The sequence below is a fragment of the Aulonocara sp. 'chitande type north' Nkhata Bay genome, linkage group LG10, assembly GCF_057382095.1.
Source record: "Aulonocara sp. 'chitande type north' Nkhata Bay isolate Kocher_YH1m ecotype deep benthic linkage group LG10, A_spYH_male_GT1.1, whole genome shotgun sequence".
In the NCBI taxonomy this organism is placed as follows: domain Eukaryota; kingdom Metazoa; phylum Chordata; class Actinopteri; order Cichliformes; family Cichlidae; genus Aulonocara; species Aulonocara sp. 'chitande type north' Nkhata Bay.
In genome coordinates, this window is record NC_141353.1 from 25,870,352 (window position 1) to 25,891,651 (window position 21,300).

The 21,300-nt window shown below is 42.4% G+C and overlaps 1 protein-coding gene across 4 annotated transcripts in view; it reads left to right on the forward strand.

Moving 5' to 3' along the window:
* Positions 1–21,300, forward strand: part of tcf7 (transcription factor 7) — a 75,213-nt gene that overhangs the window by 26,356 nt on the left and 27,557 nt on the right. For all 4 annotated transcript variants that reach the window (XM_086309278.1, XM_086309279.1, XM_086309280.1 and 1 more), the window contains exon 4: positions 17,753–17,879. In XM_086309278.1, coding sequence (XP_086165404.1) covers positions 17,753–17,879 — 127 coding nt within the window. The remainder of the gene's footprint in view (positions 1–17,752; positions 17,880–21,300) is intronic.

The following is a 21,300-nucleotide window of genomic DNA, read 5'->3' on the forward strand; positions in this document are numbered from 1 at the left end:
AGCGAGGCCCCGCGGGCCCGTGCATGCAGCTCTGTGGTCGAAACGCACCAACGCTGGCTCTCGCAGGGTTTTGGACGAGCTCCACATGTGGTCAGCTGGATGGTAGCGCCCTCGCTTCGCTCTACCAACAAATACAGAGGACTCCTGCTGAGCGGGGCTGTGTCGAAATCCTCGACACTGTTTTTTTTTCTTCTTTTTTGGTCCAAACCGAGAGCGAACCCTTTTCTTTTTCTCCTTGGAGTCTTGTGTATGTTAAAAACATCAGATCTAAATGGTTTGACTTCAAAAGAAGACTGCTCATGATTTGTGAGATGACTTTTTTTTCTGCATTCAAATATACTGATGTGGGAAAACGATAGTCTCATTGCTTTGATTTGATATGGTAAATGTCACTGTCTCAGATAAAATGTCATGCTTAGACTGAGTTACGTGATGCCGGTAAAGGCTCAAAATGAGGTAAAATCCAGAGTGTGGTGCTCATAGTTCACACGCAAGGTTTGCGTGGTGATACAAAACAAACCGTCTTTAACCTCATTTACGAACTGATTTTAAGTTCAGGCTGTTTTATCAAGGATAAACTAAGAATAGTCGCATTTGCATAAACACTATCTATGATTCTACAATTTCCAAAGTCAGTAAATGATCTCTCAACCCATCTCTTAAAAGGGCTCCGACCACCTCAGGTTAAGAAAGTCTAGTTAAAAAAGAAGAAGAAGAAGAAGAAGAGAAAAAAAAAACCCAGTCTGCTTGGTTGGACCTGGTGGGGAGTGCATCTCTTCTCTCGCTCACCTCTTTGAGATCCTGGAGATAAAAGCAGCTGGCGCAACATCAAATCAATAGGCCATCAATGGTAACATCTCCTGAAGATTAAAGAGAAACTCACTCAGAGGCAGAGAGGGAAGGTAGGGTGCTAATATAGTACAAGACCCGGCCAATGGAAAGAGATTTAATTGATGTGTAGAAGAGGGATGGATGAAAAGGGTGGGAGCTGACGATGTTGTAATGGTGTGCGTGCATGCGTGTGCGCCGAGCTTCCTTTGGTCAGCTGTTTCCATTAGTAGGAGTCTGTTTGTCTACATGTTTGCCACTATAACACCGCGATTATTTATCTATCTTTTTAGGCCTGCATTTAGCACAATGCTTATTTGTACCTATGTGCATTAACATCTGTATCCTCTTGTCTGTTTACATTTTTCCCCCAATCTCTTTGTAATTTTGGGTGTTTTTCTCCCCATCTTTTGGCCTCCTAGCTTTTCATTACGCTGTTTATCTCCTCATCAGATTCTCTGCTCAATCCATTAAAAAGCATGTGGGTCTATAAAAATATATATAATGTCATTTGTTTGTTGGCCCACACATTAATTTCAATTACATATTCCAGGATTGTGATTTCTATAATTCTACCACTACTACTCATCTCTACTCATCTGTCCTGGTTGTATAAGGGAAATAGTGTTAATATATCTCCAGTCTGATGCTTTTTGTAATGCAAAAATAAGGAGACCTCATCTGTGATGCTGATTAGTTATCCTTGATTCGTCTCCACTCTTACCAGAGCCTTCTGTCCAAACCCAAAAACCTATGAAACTGTGTTCACATCCCTTCAGAGCCACTTGTCACAGCCACTGGCGCTCTTTGGACTCCCCCCAGAAAAGAAATCTAAATGAGAGCAGCATGTGGAGCAGGGGGGGAGTACAGTTAGGAAATGTTAAAGGCATTCAAAAATATTCTTTCATAGCATGGAGACCACAGGATGGGGCCTGAGTTGAGCTGGGCTGTGTGGTTGCAGGCCGGGGTTTGTATGCTCTCTATCTGAAGCCACATCAGAGCCCTGAGCCATGTGTAATGTAATCTGGATGGGTAGAGGAGGGTTCCCCCTTGGATTCAGAAGAACCGCCGCTGAGGTGCAGCGCAGGGACCGGCGGTCGGTGATGTAAGATGGCACTTGGCGACAAACTATTATGGCTGCGGGTATGGTTACTATGAAACGGGCTGTTTTCTGCTCCCATTACGGTCACTGTGCATCTGTTTCTGTGTTACTGCTTTGCTTGCTTCTTTTTGTTTTTGCTAATTTTTTTTTGCCTCTAATAATATCTATTGTGTCTTCTGTTTCTGATGAGCTTTTTAAATTTCTCATCATATACCTGGATGGATATTAGTGTCTAAAATCAGCCTCTAAACTTAAACACAACACATCTGATGAGAAATGTTGGGAACTGGCTACAAACACTCTACCAAATGTCGCAGCGCGGGATGTCGACGGTCTTTTCAGCTCGTTTTTTATGCAGATTGTTGTATCAGCAGCACAGATGGCCTCCTCAGGATTCCCAACCTTGACAGTGCTCAGCAAGCTCCTGTAGATTGCATTCCTCTCCTTTTCTGTCTTTTCCCGCTCTGTCCATCTTTCCTCCATCCTTTCTTCATCTTTGCTGCTCTCTCCGTCTCTTGTTTCATCTCTCCCTCTCTCTCGGGTCCTTTGGCGTTCCCTCTGCTTACTCAAAGTCTCGAGCAAACAAACAAGCAGCGGGTGGCTCGCGTCTCCTATCTATAATTCAAGCCAGTCAAACTACAGCGAGGATGTTTGCCAGACACATGAAGTGCATCTCTCAGCATCATAGCGAGAGAAAAAAGGAATATGTTTTACCGTCATGGCTTGGACTCAACACACAGGGAATATCCCATCATCCAGCCGGGAGATTAAAATCATGTTTATAGCATTTCTGCTTTTAGTTGATCTGAACCACCACAGGGAAAGGCAGAGATGATATAACAGTATTGATATTATGCGATCAAATTTGTGAAGCCAACATATTAACAGGTTTTCTCGCAGAAATCAGATTTCCTGTCTTTACTAACCGAATTAAATCACAATGAAAATGTTCCAGCAGTCACGCGTTGCGGAGTTGCAGCGCTAAAGGGACACGAGAGGATATTCGCTCTTTCTGTTTTTTCTCTCTTTTCACTTCAGACTTTTGCTCAGGGACACTGATGCAGCTGTGTAACAGTAACTGACTGCAGACGTTATCCATGCTACAGAAAAGCATCGAATCCCCCCCAGAGACCAAGCCAAACCACTTGTGGTAACAACAACTTATAACGATAAATGAGTCGAGAGGAAAACCAAAGCTGTTTTTCCAGGTGTTTGGATGAAACTCCAGAGTATAGTTTTCAACTTGAAACCGTTCTCTTCTCCTGAAAGCAGTCTTGTAACATTCAATTATTTTGTTTTATTTTTTTTGAAAAGCACGACTTTAATGCCCTGGTTGAAGCAGTAAAGTGAGAGCTCTGTAAATTTCTTTAGATTTAAACTTCTGCCTGTTTGGACAGGTCACATGCTACCAGAGCTCTCAGGTAATATACATATATATATTTATTTATTTAGATTTGCAGTTTATTCACACAAAATCGGTTCGATTTAACCTTTTTTTCCATCAGACTGAGTTGATTTAAAAAAAAACCAAACAATTAAATTGCCTTTCACCTTTTCAAAGATTCTCTTTCCTTGCGCTTCCTGATTAAACTTCCTAGATTGATTTCTTCTAATCTTCTCATTTCTCAGAAATAAGGAGACTCGGGTAACAAGTTAGTAATCTTTAAAATTTAAATATTTTTTTTGATGATGTAGAGAAAGTGTAAGGAAAGTGAGAAAGAGAGAGATTTTTATAAGCGGCAAAATTTATTCTGGGAATTGATGCCATCACCGTGCCAACCTACCCCATAATACTTCTTATAAATAAAAAAAGTTTTTTGTTTTTTAAAAAAAAAAAAAGCTAACAGTCAGTTCTAACAGTTAATATTTAATGAAATGAGTCATGCAATTAGTCAGTGATCAAAATGAGTCATCTTTGGATACAAAAAGCTGCTTTAGAGAGTCATTTCGCCACCCAGAAAATTCATGCTTTTTTTTCCCCTGACGCCTCATATTGACAAATCAAAACTGTTGCAGTGGATGAAAGAGGAAGCTAAGTACGTCTTATTATTGTTTTTTGGTTTTTATTTTGGGTGAACTTACCCTTTAATGACTAAACTTCGCATTATTCTGTCTGTGGAATCGAAACAAGTGGCGCGGCAGATCTCAGATTAGGTGGCGGAGACTTGTTGCAACCTGCGGTGGAAGCGGTGTTATGGTTACCATGGCTACGGCACTCCTCCTGTGTTTTCTGGCTGCTCTGTAGTGAGCAGAAAGAGAGGGGTGGAGGGGGGCTAGCTCAGCAGGTGGGCCTGAGAGGGGACGGGGGGGTACAGTAGAGAGGGAGAGCAGAGCAGGTTAAGTTGCTGGGAGCTGGGTGGGGTTGGGGGTAGGAGGCGGGTGGGACATCCAGAGGAATCACTCCAGCCGCTGGGGTAAAAGGAATTAATCAGACAGCATAAATTAGAACATGAAAGGAGCGAGGGAGAGACAGAGTCACATTCACCCCTCCCTCTACACTTCCATCCATCTACTTTTCACTCCATCCTGTCATTTCCGTGCTTTTCCTGCATCCGTCACATCCACCCATGTCTTCTTTTTGTCTCTCTAAATGAACTGAATGATCATATGAACTGTTTCAGCAGTTTTTTAAGCAATAACCAGCTCACTAACTCATTCCAGTCTTTCTGCTACCAATACAGATACTTTTTTAAACGATCCCCTCCTAATGTCCCGAAGCACATGTCATTGAAACACGCACATTAACTCAGTGATCAGCTGTCCTTAAATGGGACACGAGCAGCATGTGATTCAGGTAACGAATCACTTTAAGGACCCAGATGATTGTTTTATTACATTATTTTCCTTTTTTCCCCTGTAAAATCTTTTTTTTTTTGGTAGGAATGCAGCGGGGGACTGTCGCACAGATTCAAAAGTCAAATGAAATGATGGCTCAAGCAGCCTTTCAGAAGGAATTTCAGTGTCGAGCCATTGTCAGGGACCCTTTGCCCCCCCCTTCCCTTTGTTGAATGCATGTCAGCATGCACTGAGACTTCTGCGAAACCCTTTCAAACAGTTTAGTATCTGAGTTTCCACACTGGTTACCGCTGATGAAAAGCCTGTTTTCAAAACTGTTTGTTGCAGCAACTGTAATCTTTGGTGAAAGATGGCTCTTTAAGTGCTCCTCAGTCAGACTGCTTGATCTCTAAGAAGACAATGAAAAGAACGCGCGTTGATTGGACAGCAGCCTCGGGGCTTGGGCTCGCTCCTGATGTCATCTGTTTGTGAGTCACCTCTTCCAATCAGTGTACATGTCTGCTGGTTTGTGTGCTGTTTGGCTGGGTTTGGGTTTATTTTTTCTCCCCCTCACCACCTAAATTGTCTTGTAGTGACAATCGAACAAACGGGGCACTTTATGTTTTTTGGGACTGTAAGAAGTCTACAGCAAAGTTGAAATAACGAACAGATAAATCATCTGTACCTTTGTTTCGAATCTTCAGCTTTCAAGAATTTTCTTATCTACTGATAAATAAAATATCACTTTCGGCATGCAAGTCACCGTACAGCGACAAGTTACAGTTCATTTATAATAAAAAGCTGCCTGCTGATGTGTGAGAGTCAACCGTATTTATAGGCCAGTTCAAATAAAGTTGTTTTATGTAACTCTATGCAAGTGTTGCAGGGGGTTTTCACTTCTTTAAATGATCATGTTAGCTGCTTCTTTAGCTGTTTTTAGCTCAGCACTTATGAGATATGATAAGAAACCAATCTTCTCGTCTAGCTGGTAGCATGAAAGCCAGAAGCGTATGGTCGTGGAAATAATCCGTTTCAAGTTTATTTCCATGAACAGACAGGCAAAGCTGCAATGATTCATTAGGTGATTAAAAGAAAATATATCTAAAGCTGTATGAATAATCAGTTAACGGTGTTTGATATTTTGTTATTCTTGAAAACTTGATTTTTGAGGTTTCCAATGGTTTAGATAAATACCTTCCCGTAATACATATTATGACATATAGCAAAATGAATTTGCTATAATATATTTTGTGCCATTTGTTAAGTAGAAGAAGCTTTCAAAAGAAAATGATTGAGTTCTGTTTTTGAAATAAAATGTCGCGAGTGTTTTTCATTGTAAATTGTTTAATCTTTGCAGATGATTGGAATAATTATTAGTGACATCCTTAGTTGTAATAATTTTCTTTTCTTTAAAAAAAAACCCTTGACCTTGTAGAACTCCAATAAATAGACATTTGGTTTGTTCTATCAAACAACACATCTATACAACAAAGAGTGAGCAACTAAAAGGAAAACAAAAAAAATCAGCCTTTTTTTCATTAAATGTTCAAATTCAACAATATAAGAAAGTAATGCCACTAAGAAAAACTTTTTCTGGTTCTGGTCAGTGTTTTACTTTGTGTTTTCACAGCAATAAAAAGGGAAATATATTATACAAATCAAATGTAAATTTGTGCAAAAACTTCTCACTTTTCAAAAAAGTAGATATCCCTTCATATTTGCCAAATCACCCATAGAGCGCAAGTGTGCATGTAAGTAAAAATAAATATTTCTGTTTGGGTTTGGGGGATGTTAAGGCCATTCAGCGCGCTCTGCCCGCCGGTTATTTCTTTTGCGTGGCCTTCAATATGTCCCATAACACAAACGCCACAGGGATGAGATGATTTCGATAGAAACATCAAAGCGGCAGATCAGACAGAAAGCACCGTACATGTGAAGCAAACCGGTGACCCGGAGGGCAGAAAGCATGTAAGCTGATTGAGTCGCCCGCTTCCCCAAAAACTTCACTCAAAAGCAGTTGGCTTATATGTAGAGTCAGCCATGTATGACCCCCTCGTCAACGCCCCGACGCCACAAACACAGACACAACACATGAAAGTTGCGTGTGCTGGAAGGGAAGCGTCTTATATATATTGAAGTGCATTTCAGGAAAAAAGGTGTATGTTTGTGTGTTATTTAAGTCTTTAAATTACACAATTGTGTTCATTTCCAGCTACTAGTGTAGCTTTGCATGATTCAAAGTTCAAAATAATCCCTATTTATCCTATACTTGCCTTTGTTGTACCCTCTCACTTTGTAAGGGATTTGACTCCCCCTTAACTGTAAGCAGCTTTAATTGTGATTGGCTGTCCCTCACAAACTTGACGGGGGGTGGGGGTGGGGGGACATCGCACAGATATAAGAGAAGGCTAAACATTTAGAGCATTGTAAAGCCTGATCTTTGGCTTTCTATATGTTGACCACATCCAGCATTTTAAGTGAATTTGTGTAGTGTGTGCCAGGGATTAGATTATGACAACTTTAATAGCTTTTAAATAGATTCTCATTGGCTGGCATATATGGTGAGCACTCTCTGCACAGAAGTTGGCAAGGAAAGCAGTGTTTTAAAGTCTTTTTCTTGCAGAAACTGGTTACTGGTCAGCAGTGTTAGAGCTGTAAGCTGTTTCTCCAATTAACAGATCGGACATTAAAGACATAAAAAGTTCACAAAGTGGAATAAAATGTCCAGAGCTGATAGCAGGACATTTTATTTTCAAGTGGCAATGCGTGATGCGTAACAGTAGAAAATTGTAGGTGAGACAAAAAACAAACTGAAATCACCATTTTCCCCCTTCATGTGTCCAAAGACATTCTGAGGAGTGTTTTGTAGCTTTAAACTTAAGTAGTTGAGTTAGGAGTTCATTACGAGGTAGGCCATCCAAATGCACTTTACTTTAAGCCCACCCATCACTTAAACCAATAAGTGTCACCACTGCGCTTACTTGAGCTCCCAGCAGTGTAGCCGTCAAGAGCGAAACGCGCCGAACAGCCGGTTTTCAAGTAGTGACATACAGAGATTTCTCGATTCGCTGGAGCGATGTTTCGATTGATAATTACAAGATTTAGTAAATCTTTTCTTGAAACCAAAAAAGGGAATTAGCGAGAAAGAATCAGAGTAATTGAGAGAGCCGCTGAATCTCTCTTCATCTAGAAAGAAGGGGCGGGGGGAAGTGTTTTCACTATGACCTGTGAGAGTCTTTTAATGTGGTATTGGGTGGCCATATTTGTGTAATAAATAGATACTGGCACAAAGGAAGCGCGTCACTGCAGGGGTTTTTTTCATGTGTGGCGGCATTTCCCATTTGGGCACATGGTCTGGTATTTAGGCTGAGTGAAAGCTGTGCTCTGCAGCCATAGAGGAAAGGTTTCACAATGAGTGAGCGACAGACTCGCTCAGTCATCTCAGCAGGGGGGGACGGGACCACATAAACCTGCAGACGGGATCAGTATCACACTTTGGGGATCTTTGAGAAGAAGAAAAAAATCATAAAAAAATAAAGATCTCAAGTCTCAACCAGTACAGTAGGTAGAAGATTCTCCAAAAGGTCACTTTCTTGGCTTTGTTTACATCTTGATGAGTGGGTTAAAAAAAAAAGTCCATCACCAAAGCCACTAGATAAATCAGGTCAGATAAACACATCGAAGTTACAGATCGGGAACAATCCCGTCTGGCTTGGCTGACAGTAAATGCAAACAAAGACTCCTTTTCTGACAATGCTCTTATCAAACCGCTACATTTTTTTGCTTCTGCTAACAGGCTCCCACAAGACGGACAAACAGGGCTGTGGCCTGAAGTAGTCGCAGTATGTATTGTTCGAGTGAACCAAAACCCTGGAGGAAGTGCGTGTCAAAGAGGATTTATGCCTTGCGTGGTCGCCTCATTTCCTGCCGACTCCGTGTGTCAATATTTTTGTTGCAAACTATCGCCGGGATGTCACAAACAACTCGTTGATTGCGGAACGCTCTGATCGAAATAAACAAGTACACCATTAATTAGCTCTCTGTAGGACCAATCATTAGAGGTAATTTGTGCTGTGAAACTGCCGCCGCAGTCTGAAGGAGAAAGTTGCCCGCTTGTCTATCTCCGTCCACTCATTAAGGGAGTGATAACTCATCTCTAAATGCCATCACAGCAGTCGAATTTCATTTTGCACCCTGTCATATCCAGGGCCCGGAGCCAACTTCAGCAGAGCGCTGCCTCACTGCGATGCTACAGCGAATCTCCCTACACGTCCCATCTCGGCTGCTTGGCAAGCTTAGGCAGTGCTACAGCCTCAACCACTAGTACTGCTGCCGCCGTCACTTATTCTCCTCCTAGGGCCGCTGACGAACAAAAGAAATGAACAAAACTTTGCTTGTGGGAAGGTCGTCAGTCTTAAACATACGACGTGAATCAAAAAAGGACGTTCAACAGGAGCAAATATGAGCGAAGATTAGACAAATATTAGAGGTCCTATTATTATGTATAAATATTAGGAGTGGAAGTAGCAGTGGTAGAAGTGGAAGGAAAGGTTGTAGTTAGGGGGACCTGATGGGGAATAGGATAAAAAAATAGTAATAGTTATTATTTTTATCATTTGTATTTTTAAATATCTGAAATGAATAATTAGTTTGCATTATGTACATAAATCTAAAGACAAGGATGAAGGAAAGATGGATAAAGACAGCTTCTTATGTAGCTCTTTTCATTTTTAAGTGCTTTTTTTATACAATGTGTCTCATTCACATTTTTCTACATCTAAGGCGTTTCTATCTCACATTCACACACACTCCAGTGAATGCATCAGGAGCTGCGGGTGCAACATCCTGCCTCAGGATACTTTGGCATGCAGACTGGAGCACCAACCTTTCAATTAGTAGATGACCTGCTGTACCTCTTGAGCCATAGCCATCCAGTCTCTGCAAAATAGGAAAAAAATACCGTAAAGAGCAAAAAAAAGGGACTAAAAGGTTCTAAAAATTGGGCTCTAAATGGTATATAGTCAAATCTGCAGACAGGGGGAAAAAAGGAAATAGAAGGTTGGGGGATGTGTACTGCTGCTGAAGTTGAGACTAGCTCAGAATGTGAGAAAACAGCAGAAAAACATAAAAGATCATATGCATCTTTTCCGTCTCTTCATATTTAGATTAATACTAATGCAAAACCCAGAAGAAAACGCGTTTTGTTTCTTGCTCTTCGATCCTCCTTTACAACCGGAAAAGCAGCCCTCATGTTTCAAATCAAGCTCCCATCCTGACACTGAAATCATCGTTTTCATTTATTTCATTTACATTTAGCTTTAAAATTTAATATGCATAGTAATACATATGGACACACATGCGTACAAATATTTCTGTCTGCTGCCTACTGATTCATCCTGGCCACAGCCCAGATGTTCCAGCGGTGTGTGGCAGCAGTGGACGACAGTGTGCAACAGCGTGTGTGTGTGTGTGTGTACTTGCATGCACTCCACTAGGCGTGTCCATGCTTACATGCATTCATGCATGTATACGAGTATTGATGTGTGTGTGTGTGTGTGTGTGTGTGCTCATATGTGTGTGTAATTGGGGAGTGGGCGGGCTTGTTGTGGTGTTGGTGGGGGGTGTTTGGTCCTTTTTTAAACATAGCTGCGTTGTTATGGTTGCCTAGGCTTTGATGTTGCCCAAACCTCCTACTAAGAGGCTCTCATTTTCGGCTCCTGACTCTGGAGAAGGCAATGACTTCCAGATTGGGGGGACCTACAGAGTGCTCGCTACTCAGGATTGACTGCTGGGGTGGGAAGGGTTTTTAGGGGGGGTCAAGAAGGGCAGAGGAGGGTGGCTCGATGGCAGAAGAGAGGGTGCGACAACTGTGCTCCGTAAATGTACTGTGCAGAGCAGAAAGAGAAAAGGTACTGACATCAGGTCTGCACGTGATGCTCGCTGAAACACTTGCTGGCAATAAACTGTTTGCAGACTTGTTTTCAAAAAGTAAATAAATAAGTGATCCGGGAGGCATTATATTTAATAATGCGCTGCATGTAACTGTACTGTGTGGAAGGCAGGATTGTCTGCTTGGCTCGAGCAACGACGGAAGAGAGTTGTCAAAACCTGCTGAAGTATTTGATACCGCAAGGAGATTGAATGCGTAAATCAAATGTTAAATATTCTGGAAGCTAAAAACGTGTGTATGTGTGCATCCTCTCTTGTAGATTTGTGTAAATTTCAGTCTCCGTGCAGAAAGTAAGACTTTCTAGCGGTTCGTCAAAATTCTGTCAGCTGTTTCTTTTGCAGAAACACATTAATCATAATCGTGTGCTCAAACACACACAGGCCAGTTTCAGAATTGTTATACATTTCGTATAGCTGCGTGCGTTTTCATGCACGTACATTAATCTCATCTGACAATCAAGTCTGATCTAGGGCAGGACTTTCCATGGGATCAAACAAACACAAATTCTCTGGTCTCTAGTGAGGCACTGCCACCTCATGTTCCCTCTTTCTCATTTTTTTTCTGTCTCTTTTTTTCTGTAGTGCTTCTCTGTTTTGCACTTGCTCTCTGCATGCAGGTGTGGGGAATTTTACCGCGCCTTTACGCTCAGGTTTTTTTTTAATCTCCCCCCCTGCTCCTGTTCACCCATAAACCCAAAGTCATTCGCGTAGTGAGAGCGTGTCTGTGCGTCTGGTGCGTGTTATGCTCGAGACGGTCGACCCTGCCCTCTGACCTCTCTGTGCAAAGCTATGTGTCTTTGAAAGTTGGAAAAAAATTCAAATGCACTGCTTAATCAGTGTGAAATGATCATAGGTAACAAAACCTCGGTGTGTTGCTTCTGCATCAAACTGCTGGAGACGGCTTTAGCTTCCACGCAGCATAAATAATCCCGGCTTCTCCTCCAGTTTATTCTCTCATAGCCGGATCGTTCCAAACTAAAACCTCGGTTCTTCAATTTTCACTTTCCTTTTGCTCCATCCAGAGCGACAATGACCCAAATTAAAATGACAAAGGCTTGATTAGTATCAGTATTCCTTAGCCTTCAAGAATTTAGTGGTCATAAACCACAGAAAGTGGAAATGACACTGTAGCATAATATAAAACCGACTGTGAATATAAAGTTTGTCAGTTGTCAGATTTGTATCTGTATCTAGTCAGTAAAATCTCAACTCATTTGATAGCATCATAAGAAAGCTTCTGCACAACAGTTTGATTGCAGCCACTTGAAAGGATCGCATCAGCTCTACTGTCCATACCTTCTATTTAATCATTTATACCTTCTTTTTTCAAATTTCCGCTATGCCAGGGCAAAGGGTGACGGTGAAAGAAAGAGTGAATGAACGTTTTGAAAGTGCAATCTCCATGAAATGTGAGATTAAAGACATTAAATTTAAAAGCACTCTCGAGTGAGAGGAGGCTTTAATTTCCGCTGCAAATATAAAGAGACGGAGCTACTTAGTGTGTCATCCGAAAACTAAAGAATACATTAAAGGAGGGTTTTTTCCCCACTATAAGATCTTCTAAATCAAGGTGTGTGTGTGTGTCTGTGCGTTTCTTTGCGCACGTGTGTATGCGAGATGCTTCCGTGTGCGAGGGTCAAGGTGGAGGGCCGTCATTACAAACAAGTGATGTCTGAGATCCCATTAACTCTTGTATTCAGCCGCAGATTTCTGTTCAAATAGAGAGGAGATAAAAGGCAGCAACAATATGCTGATAATTCAAAGGCCTTTCAAGTGAAATGAGACTACAGAGACACTGAGGACCACGTTCACGATTTCCTGACGCACTTAAAAAGGTGGTGCTGTCTAATTGTAATTTTTTAAAGTAATCGCCTCTTTGAAGTATTTAAATCTTTGATGTAATCAACAAATAGGAGCTTTATTATTCAGCGCAGCCGTTCTCGCTGGGGTTCGACACCGAGTTTCTTTTCGTGCACGGCCGGTCGATTGATGTAGTTCACCCGGTTTAACCAGAGCTCCGCCGCTGCAGCAGAAACTCGTGTTTCGTGAGACGTGCGCCAAAACGCATCCCGGCATAGTGACACGGTTACAGGTGGCTCTTGAAACCACAGTAAGAGATTCCTTTTGAGCGTCCTCACACTAAACTGCAGGTTTACCTGCATGTCTCTTTTTAAAAGTAGTGAGTTTAAAAGCGTCGCTGCACACCACAACAAACTCCCATCAGCAGTGAATGCAGATTAAATCAGCAGAAGAGGGGATATGAATGCACAGAGACATAAATGTATGCACAGCTATGCATTTTTAGGTGCACCCACCTGGTCAGTCACCGCAGAAAGAGGGCGTGGCTGACATTGTTTCCCGGCAACACAGATTCTGGGTATCTGATAAGACCACAGACTGGCCTTGAGTTATGATCAGCACTTTCTATAGGCGAAAGGGCCCATATGCATGTTATTATCCTATTAAAGAAATAAACTCAGGGTTCAGTTGGCCACAGTTAACTCCCCCCCCCCCCCCCCCCCCCCCTTCCCTCTGTATTTAATATTGATCTGTACCATAAATTTATAACGCTTGGATGTATCTCAGTCTGAAGTGGTGGGTAACTCAACTGTTGCAAATTAAAGGGTGAATGAACTTTTCCCTCATCTGTTTGTCTGCGCATGCACCGACACATGTGTGTCTATTTCTTTTTTTTTCTTTCTCCAATTTACCAAAAACATAGCTGCAGGTTTACAGTCTCAGAGATGTCTTTTGCGTGTGTGTGTCCCACACATGCATGTACACGCTTGTCTGTTTCAGCAAAGGTAATTATGTGTAAGTTATGTGTGCGTGCGGGGGGTTGGGTTTTTTTTTTTTTTTTTTTTTTTTAAACACAGAGGGGTTGATAATTATGGGTTAAATGAGTGCTCTCAGTCAGCCTCCCTGAGTGTGTGTAAAAAAAGGAAGGCACAGCGAAAGCCACTTCAAGGCCGGCTAATTACCCCAAGGAAGAGAGGAAACATAAATGGACGATTTTGCGGCTATAATGTTACAGCAAAACGGCTAAATCAACCTCAGCACGTGAAACAGAGCCACAGCTACTTTTGAAGGCTCCTAGCAGCCCTGAGCACATGTGTGTATGTGTGCGTGCGCCCCATATGCGAAGGATCTGCCGAGAAGCAGAAGATGTGCGTATGTGTCTGTACGCAAACTGTATGTGAGTGTGATTTGTGTGCAAAAAAGTCACACTTGCTGAGTACTGATGTTATTTAACCTCTGCGTTTCTGTCCCAGGCGGTCTTTTTTCTGTAACGTGAAGAATCATGTAGAGTTTTGTTGGTGCTCATGAACATTCATTGCCTTACTTGTGGTTTTGACTCCTATTACAGGAAAAGTTTTTTTTTAATGTCATGCAACCTTTTTACCAGCTATACCAGTTCTGAAACTTTTTCTAGTTTTCCCCCAACCAAAGGCCTCATCTAACCCTACAGTTCATATCAACCCTTGTGAATAAAAAGGACCCAAATTCAATTTTAGTGAAGAGAGAGAGAAGAAAAAAAAATCAGCATGCTATCTTTGCAAACTCTTGTTTATTTTCCCTGCATCAATCACATTCATTCGACACAGCGCTCCATGTTTTTCCACTAGGTCATCCAGGCAGTAGTTTTACACCCGGTGCAGTTTGAGAACCTCCGCATTCTTATGCCACTCACCGCCGGTGCCAGTTGCATCGTTTGGGGATTTTCCCTGCAAAATGTCAGTGATACTGCTGAATGTGAAGAAAAAATGCAAAAATAAATTGCTTCCTTTTCCTTGGATAGAGTTGTGTGTCGCTCATAAAACGGTGTTGATAACAAGAGACGATTTATGCAAATCAACCACATCAATAACTTCACAGAGAGGCGACATCGAAGAACATTGATCATCTTATTTGAATGCAAAGTTCTGCTGGGAAACCTTGACGTTCATCTGACATGTGGACTCATCATTGTCATTGAAGAAAAGCATTGCCTTACAGCAGAGGGCTTTGTTTAGCTCGACAGGGCGCCCTGCCGCTTCACAAAGCACATTTTTGCAATTTTCTTGGCTGGTTCGTTGTAAGATCTATGACAACGCAGCTTTTCTTCAATGCAAAATATTATTTTCTAAATCAAAAAATTACAGTTTTTTCCAAATTGCAGAAAGTTACCGCTCCCATCTCTCAATGAAACATCTGAAAATAAACACCGAACAAAAGGAACTGCATCAGATTTACAGAACAAAACAAATCTCAGGTACTTACATTGTATTCCAGTATATTTATAACATAACAATCTAACGGGACATTGACCCTTTTCACTTTTTTTGGTCATCTCCATAATTTCCTCATAACTGCTTCAATCCATTGCTCATACCGAGGCTGCTGGCTTGTGGCTGCCTCACAGTACTGAATAGTTTTAGCTTTAGCTAAAGAGGTCGAGGGTGATTTAAGTGTCTGATTAGGTTTGTTGTTACAAATAATTTGCGTGGTGGTTCCCCCTGTGGATTACTTTGGCGAACTTTGCTGTGAGTGAACTTTCTTCGCTCACAGTGAGGAGTTTCCACGCTAATGACATGTGGGCGTGTGACCGTGAGCACACACGTGACTACTTCTCTGCACCGCAGTGCGCGTGTTGCAGACCGGCAAACGGACATAAGGGAGTCTGACCAGCACAAGCCGAGAGTAGCAGGAAAAGACAGAAAGCAAAAAGTTTTGACTCAGCCGTCAGACGCCTCAAATCACGATCTCTTTTAACAACCGGAGGATTCGCCACAGTGCAACCCTCAGCGCAGTCCAGATCTATCCGGTAGTTGGCTGGGGTTTGTAACAGTGTGGCTGATTGGTGTTTCTGGGAATGAAAACGCCATCAAAGCAGCAGAAGGGTCATTAAAAGACAGACGTTTGAGAAAATCTGACCCCAGTGAGTCATAAGAAGTAGAATGCCTTAATGGAGATTTTTAGCATTTAGAAAATGTGGAAAAGAACACAAATTAATAATTTAACTTACATGTGGCCTGCCACATTAAACTAAAAAAACAATTGCTTGCCAGAAGCAATTTTTTGTATCCGCGTCTGTCTGTTTTGTTTCAGAGTTACTTTCTTGTTCCCAACAATGTGAGTTTCCCATCTCTAACTTGAAAGGGCCAATGCAGTCACCTCGTTTGAGCTGATGCAGTGTTAATGTCCAACCTTCACAATACCAGCTGTGCAGACTTCTGTGTTTTCACACATCCATCCTGAGCTGGCGAACTGCAGACAGTCCCCTTTCCGTCTTCGACCCCACGTGATTAACCACATGACATGCAAACCAGCAAGGCGATGCAGCTCCCCTGCCCATCTTCATTGATAAAATACTGGTCTGCCGGGTCATAACCTTAAAACCTACTCAGTGTTTAACGCCTGCTGATTTCATTCTCTTGCCTTTGTTCTCGGCCTCTAAGGTGATGAAAGAGGCTTTTTGTACAATCCTTAAACCACGAGGTTTGTCCTCCGTCTCACTGTTTCTTCAGATCATTATGAATGCAGGTCATATTATCACCACATTTCACCTTCCTACTATGCTACCTGCTCCCCTGCACTTCTTCCCACCCACCATCACCATCAGCAGCCCCATCCTCACACCTCCCCTTCGGCTCTTGAGAACAGAAGCAGCCAATTTTGTTTTCACGGCATTAAAAAGCGGTGTAGCAGTTTGATCTGAGCTCCGCTGCCGGTCGTGCAGCATACACATGAGGGTCCGTTTCCACACATGTGTGTGCACACGCGTGTGGTCAGTGCGAGTCTTTAAGATGCTGATTGATCGGAAAGGAGCGGTTTAAAGTGTGTGTAAATGTGCAGTGTAGCAGTGTGGAAGCTCTGCCTTTAAGTGATAAGGTGCTCGCTTTGTAACTCAGTGGGGGGTCTAGCGAGCAGCAGCAGATCTGGCCTTCTGCACTGCTGATCTTACACACTTCACACACAGTGTCCAAAATAAAATCACTTGGAAAACTTCTCTCTCTTTTTTTTTTTAATGTTCGTGCCGAGGAAAATTAGTGCCTCTGCAGAGCCTCACATTTACACACATCCACCTGCTCGCAAACACACTGATACTCACACCGAACGGCACTATTTAAACTCCCCAAGAAAACAATACCAGTCCACACAGGGCCTGCTTCAAATGAATGCAGTGAAATTCTGTCCAAGGCTGGCCGCTTAGCTGCTTCCAACTTTGCAAACCGCTGTGACATATCGTATGTCAGCTAGCATGCTGCGAGCATTAGTAATAACTGGATTTCACGTAAGTTATTGAAAGCCATTTGTAAACAGAGACATGAAAGCAAACAAGCTCACACGCAGCCTCACTTGATCATCAAAGACTTATCGATCAAATAGTCCTCCTCCTGCACCTCCTCCTCCGCCTCCCCGCTCCACTGAAAACCAGTGTGAGCGAAGTACGGCCCATCTGTTTTGTTCCAAACCATGTTTAAAATGTCCAGCTTTCTTCCTTTTCTTTCAGTCTTGGATGAAGTATAAGTGCACGCAAATCCCCCCCAAAATTCGGAGACACTTAACATTTGCATCTTCTTCCATCAGTGAATTATTTAAGAGGAGAACGCAGATTTTTTTTTAAATAATTCTTTTCATGTCTGGTTGCATCTTGTTATTTCTTTTGTAAGCAAATGAACGAAAGGAAAACTCGTGTAATTGCAAAGCTCTTTGATCGTGCTCAGCAGCGTTGGGCCGAACGGCTGATTCTGAATCTTAAAATCTCAAAATGCAGTTTGCAGACATTATTTGTAATTGGAATAATATAGATTCTGTGATCAAATTAAGATACATCTGGTTTTCCTGACTTGATTCCAGACAACTTGATTAGCCAAACTTAAACAAATACTTTTGGGTTTTTTTTCCTTTTCAATTGGTGTATCTTAGATTGTATCATCCTGGGTCTCTTTTATGTCTGTCACATGCAAAAGTCTTTATTTAAATGTGAATTGTGCAAAATGTTCTAACATAAGGCAAAAGCAGTTTTTTGTACTTCTCAGGCTTCTTGAAGGATATTCAAAGCTCTTCTTTTATCTGAATTAATTTGTGTTGTTGTTGTTGTCGTCTCATCAACAGTCTAACAAAGTCTCGGTGGTACAGCAGTCTCACGGGATGCACCCGCTGACCTCCCTCCTGCCCTACAGCAACGATCACTTCAGCCCGAGTTCTCCTCACCTGCCCACAGACATGAGCCAGAAGACAGGTGAGAGCACACGTAGACACCTAGTATAGAAACATTGTGCACATACTGTTAGTGGAGGCTTGCACATGCAGACGCAGCTAAACAGGCGTAGTTTTGGAGCTCAGTTAGATTTAAAAAGTCTCTCTACACAAGTGCAAGTAAACACAGACGTTCCTGGGACATCTGCCGAATAGTCGCTGAAACCTCGGTCCGCATACACACTGTTTGTGCTGTTGACACATCATTTGTCACATCTGTGCAGATGCACCACACACACGTTTGTCACTTCACCAGAAGCACACACGAGAAATGTAATATTACAAATTTAATGCAGTAATATTTTTGCGCACTCCCTCTTTCATATGCACGCACACAGTATTTCTTTTTTGGCTCCCCCACCTCGCCTGGAACATGGACACACATAGAAAGACACAGGCACGCACTCTGTGTGTGAAGTGGCAGCATCAGCTCCGTCAGCCTGTGGCGGTCTCATGGCTTCTCTGAAGTGGCCTGCTCTTCTGAAGGGACAGCCAGCCACACACACACTCACACAAAAAGATGGAAACAATTAGGGTGACAATCGCACAAACCATTGCAGCAGCGCACACAAGGTTCTCCTTAGCAAGCACTACACATACAAACACACACTCTCCTCTGTTTGGAAGGCACAAACAAACACACCCTGGCATTTAAAACACTATCGGGTTTTGGACCTGCCTGTGGCAGGGCCTGAAGGGTGGCACAGTGGGTTTGTGCAGCATTTCGCTTTAGTGCGAGATGTCACAACTACCGGCCACGTTTGCTGAACGTGTTCCCCAGAAGATGGCTCATCAAGCTCCTCAAAAGTATGCAGGTTACTGGTGATTTCCTTTTTATTTTAAACACGCTATGTGGATTAACGAGTTTATGCAATTGCAATGCTTTTTGTTCTTGTGCAACCTCGCTGGAACGGTGAATACTCTTGTTAAAAATAGCCAAAGCTTAAATAAGGTCCATGTGAGCCATGTGAGCTAAGCACTCTTATTACTCCTGTTAACGCTCATTTTTTTAAATAAAAAATTGCCTCTGCATGAAATCAGTGATTGGTGATTTCATGGATGAAGACTCCAGAAACCTGCCGTTCAGGCCTTTAGCCAATCAGAAGAAAGTTGTCTTAAAACAGCTTGTTTCTGACACAGTGAGAACTGATGCACCAAGGGCAAACATTAAGATAAATAAGCATTATTCTGACCCTCGAATCATGCAAAGCTACTCTGCAGTGCTCTTTAACCTTACAAAGGGAGAGGAGGAGAAATGCAGAGTTCTCACACATGGTGGCTGACTAAAGTCGTGATCATGTATGTCAGTGGGGGAAACTTACAGAGAAATGAAACTATAAGAAAATTTATTTAGTTATTATTTGATGTAATTCTGTGGTTTCTTGGTAAAGTGTGAGTACCGCTGGAGATAGAAGTTTCAGCTCACAGTAACAACCAGACGCTCATATGAAAACGCGCCTGTGAACGAGGGGTGTGAAGAAACCTAAATATTTCTTTTTGTTTGTCGTGTTTGTGTTAATGATCCCCTGTGAACAAAGTAAGACAAAAATTATAATGGTGACATGTGCAGAACACAGCAAAAGGTGCTAAAAAAAAGATCGACATGCAGTGTAGCTATCCCACGGTTCAAAGAAGTTACAGTTTAATGCTGCTGAGAGCCTTAAAATTGTCGTCCTGATGTGGAGATATGAAATCCAGTGGTCTTCAAGCGCTGCCTGGTTTTTCCTCAGGAAATCATTTATAAACTCTCTGAAGTTTACAGTCTGTGCGAGATTCATTGAAGGATTTTGTCCTCTGTGGTGACGTCCAAGAGAGAACAGGAAAGAGGAGGAAACAGGCTGAGAGCGAGAGACGAGAGTGAAGAACAGACTGGAAAAAACACCACAGAGAACAAAAGTCTTTTATCGGCTCTGATTAGGTGTGAGACAGCGCGAGACCTCGGGCGATCTCCTGCCTGTTCCGTCTGGAAATCCCCCTTTTTCCTCCAAACACACTCCCGCTTGTCTGGCTTAGAGAGTCTGTGTGTCTTTGTGTGTGTGTGTGTCTAACACAGTGACTCAGCCCGTAATGACAGACTGAGCCACCTGTTTGTTACTTACACACACACAAACACACGCTAACACCTGGCTGCCACATCTAACCTTTCTCAGACCATCTCACCTGAATTATTTTGGCTACACTTCCACAGAGGAACACCGTGGTGCATGCATACGCACGCCACCTTACCTCACTTCTTTTTTTGTCTGTCAGCTGATCACAGGTTCGGGGGTTACCTCACCAGTGATGTCAGTGATTGGTGCACCTTTCTTCCTCTTTGCGCGTTGCTTAAAGGGGAAATAAAGGGACCTGAGCTATTTCTTTGGTTTTAGTGCTTGGTCTCTGGAGGCTTTTTTGGCCTTTGACCCTTCATCTTTACACGTGTCTATTAAGCCTACATTGTAGACACGGACAGCTGGCACGCCCCAGGAGTCAATCCTGTTATTCTAGGTGTTTGTGTAGTTGGTAAATGTTAAAGCAAATTCTTCCCAACAAGTCTGCGCAGTCACAAAAAGCAGGAACACACATTGATGTATACTCGAATCCTCCCACTAACCGCCTGATAACATTTACCTAAGCAGTCCCAAGTGGACTTGCACAGCAAAAGTTTAACCCATGCTTAAGTAATTTAATCACAAAGTGCTACTTGCTATGTACAGATGTTTGCTTTCCCCTTGAGTTTTATCATTGAAGTTGACACGAGGAGGATAGCAGTGTGCCAGAATCTGTCGTTTTTCTAAAGAATACGTTTTGGCAAAATCCATTTCCTTTCTAATATCTCGACAGCTAAAGTTACCCGCATCAATCTGGTGGAGGATTTCGTGACACTAGCACTGTAACGGAAGTATCAGATTGCAAACTTTTCTCAAGTTGACTCCTATAATCTTGGTCACCTGTGCTCGGTTTGTGTCAGACACAAACATGATTCATGCTTTGGACTGTCAACATGGTATCCTCACCTCAGTTCAATCATCAGTCCAGTCATTCCAATATTTAAAATCACAGCTGATGGAGGAAAATAACACCAGCCTCGACGAGGGGGAAATAATGCATTGATTTTCATGCTGTGGCTGCTTTTGGAGTTTCTGTTTTCTGGGTGAAAAAGCGTTAGGGATGGGGTTACCTGCCACCCAGGTAAGTTTGTAGCATGTTTAATAGAGTATAAAATCCCGGCCTTCAACGTGTGCTAGTATGTGGGGGTCCATTTGGGTCGGGCTGACATAAATTTGAAAGTGAGGCTTCATGCGAACTTCCCCGTATTGGTCCGGTTTGAGACTACGCTACAAGGGCAGCAACTGTGCATGCATTCTCCAAGCACACACCAGCGAACGCAACTCTAAGTCCTCTGTGTGTCTACAGTGCTGCAT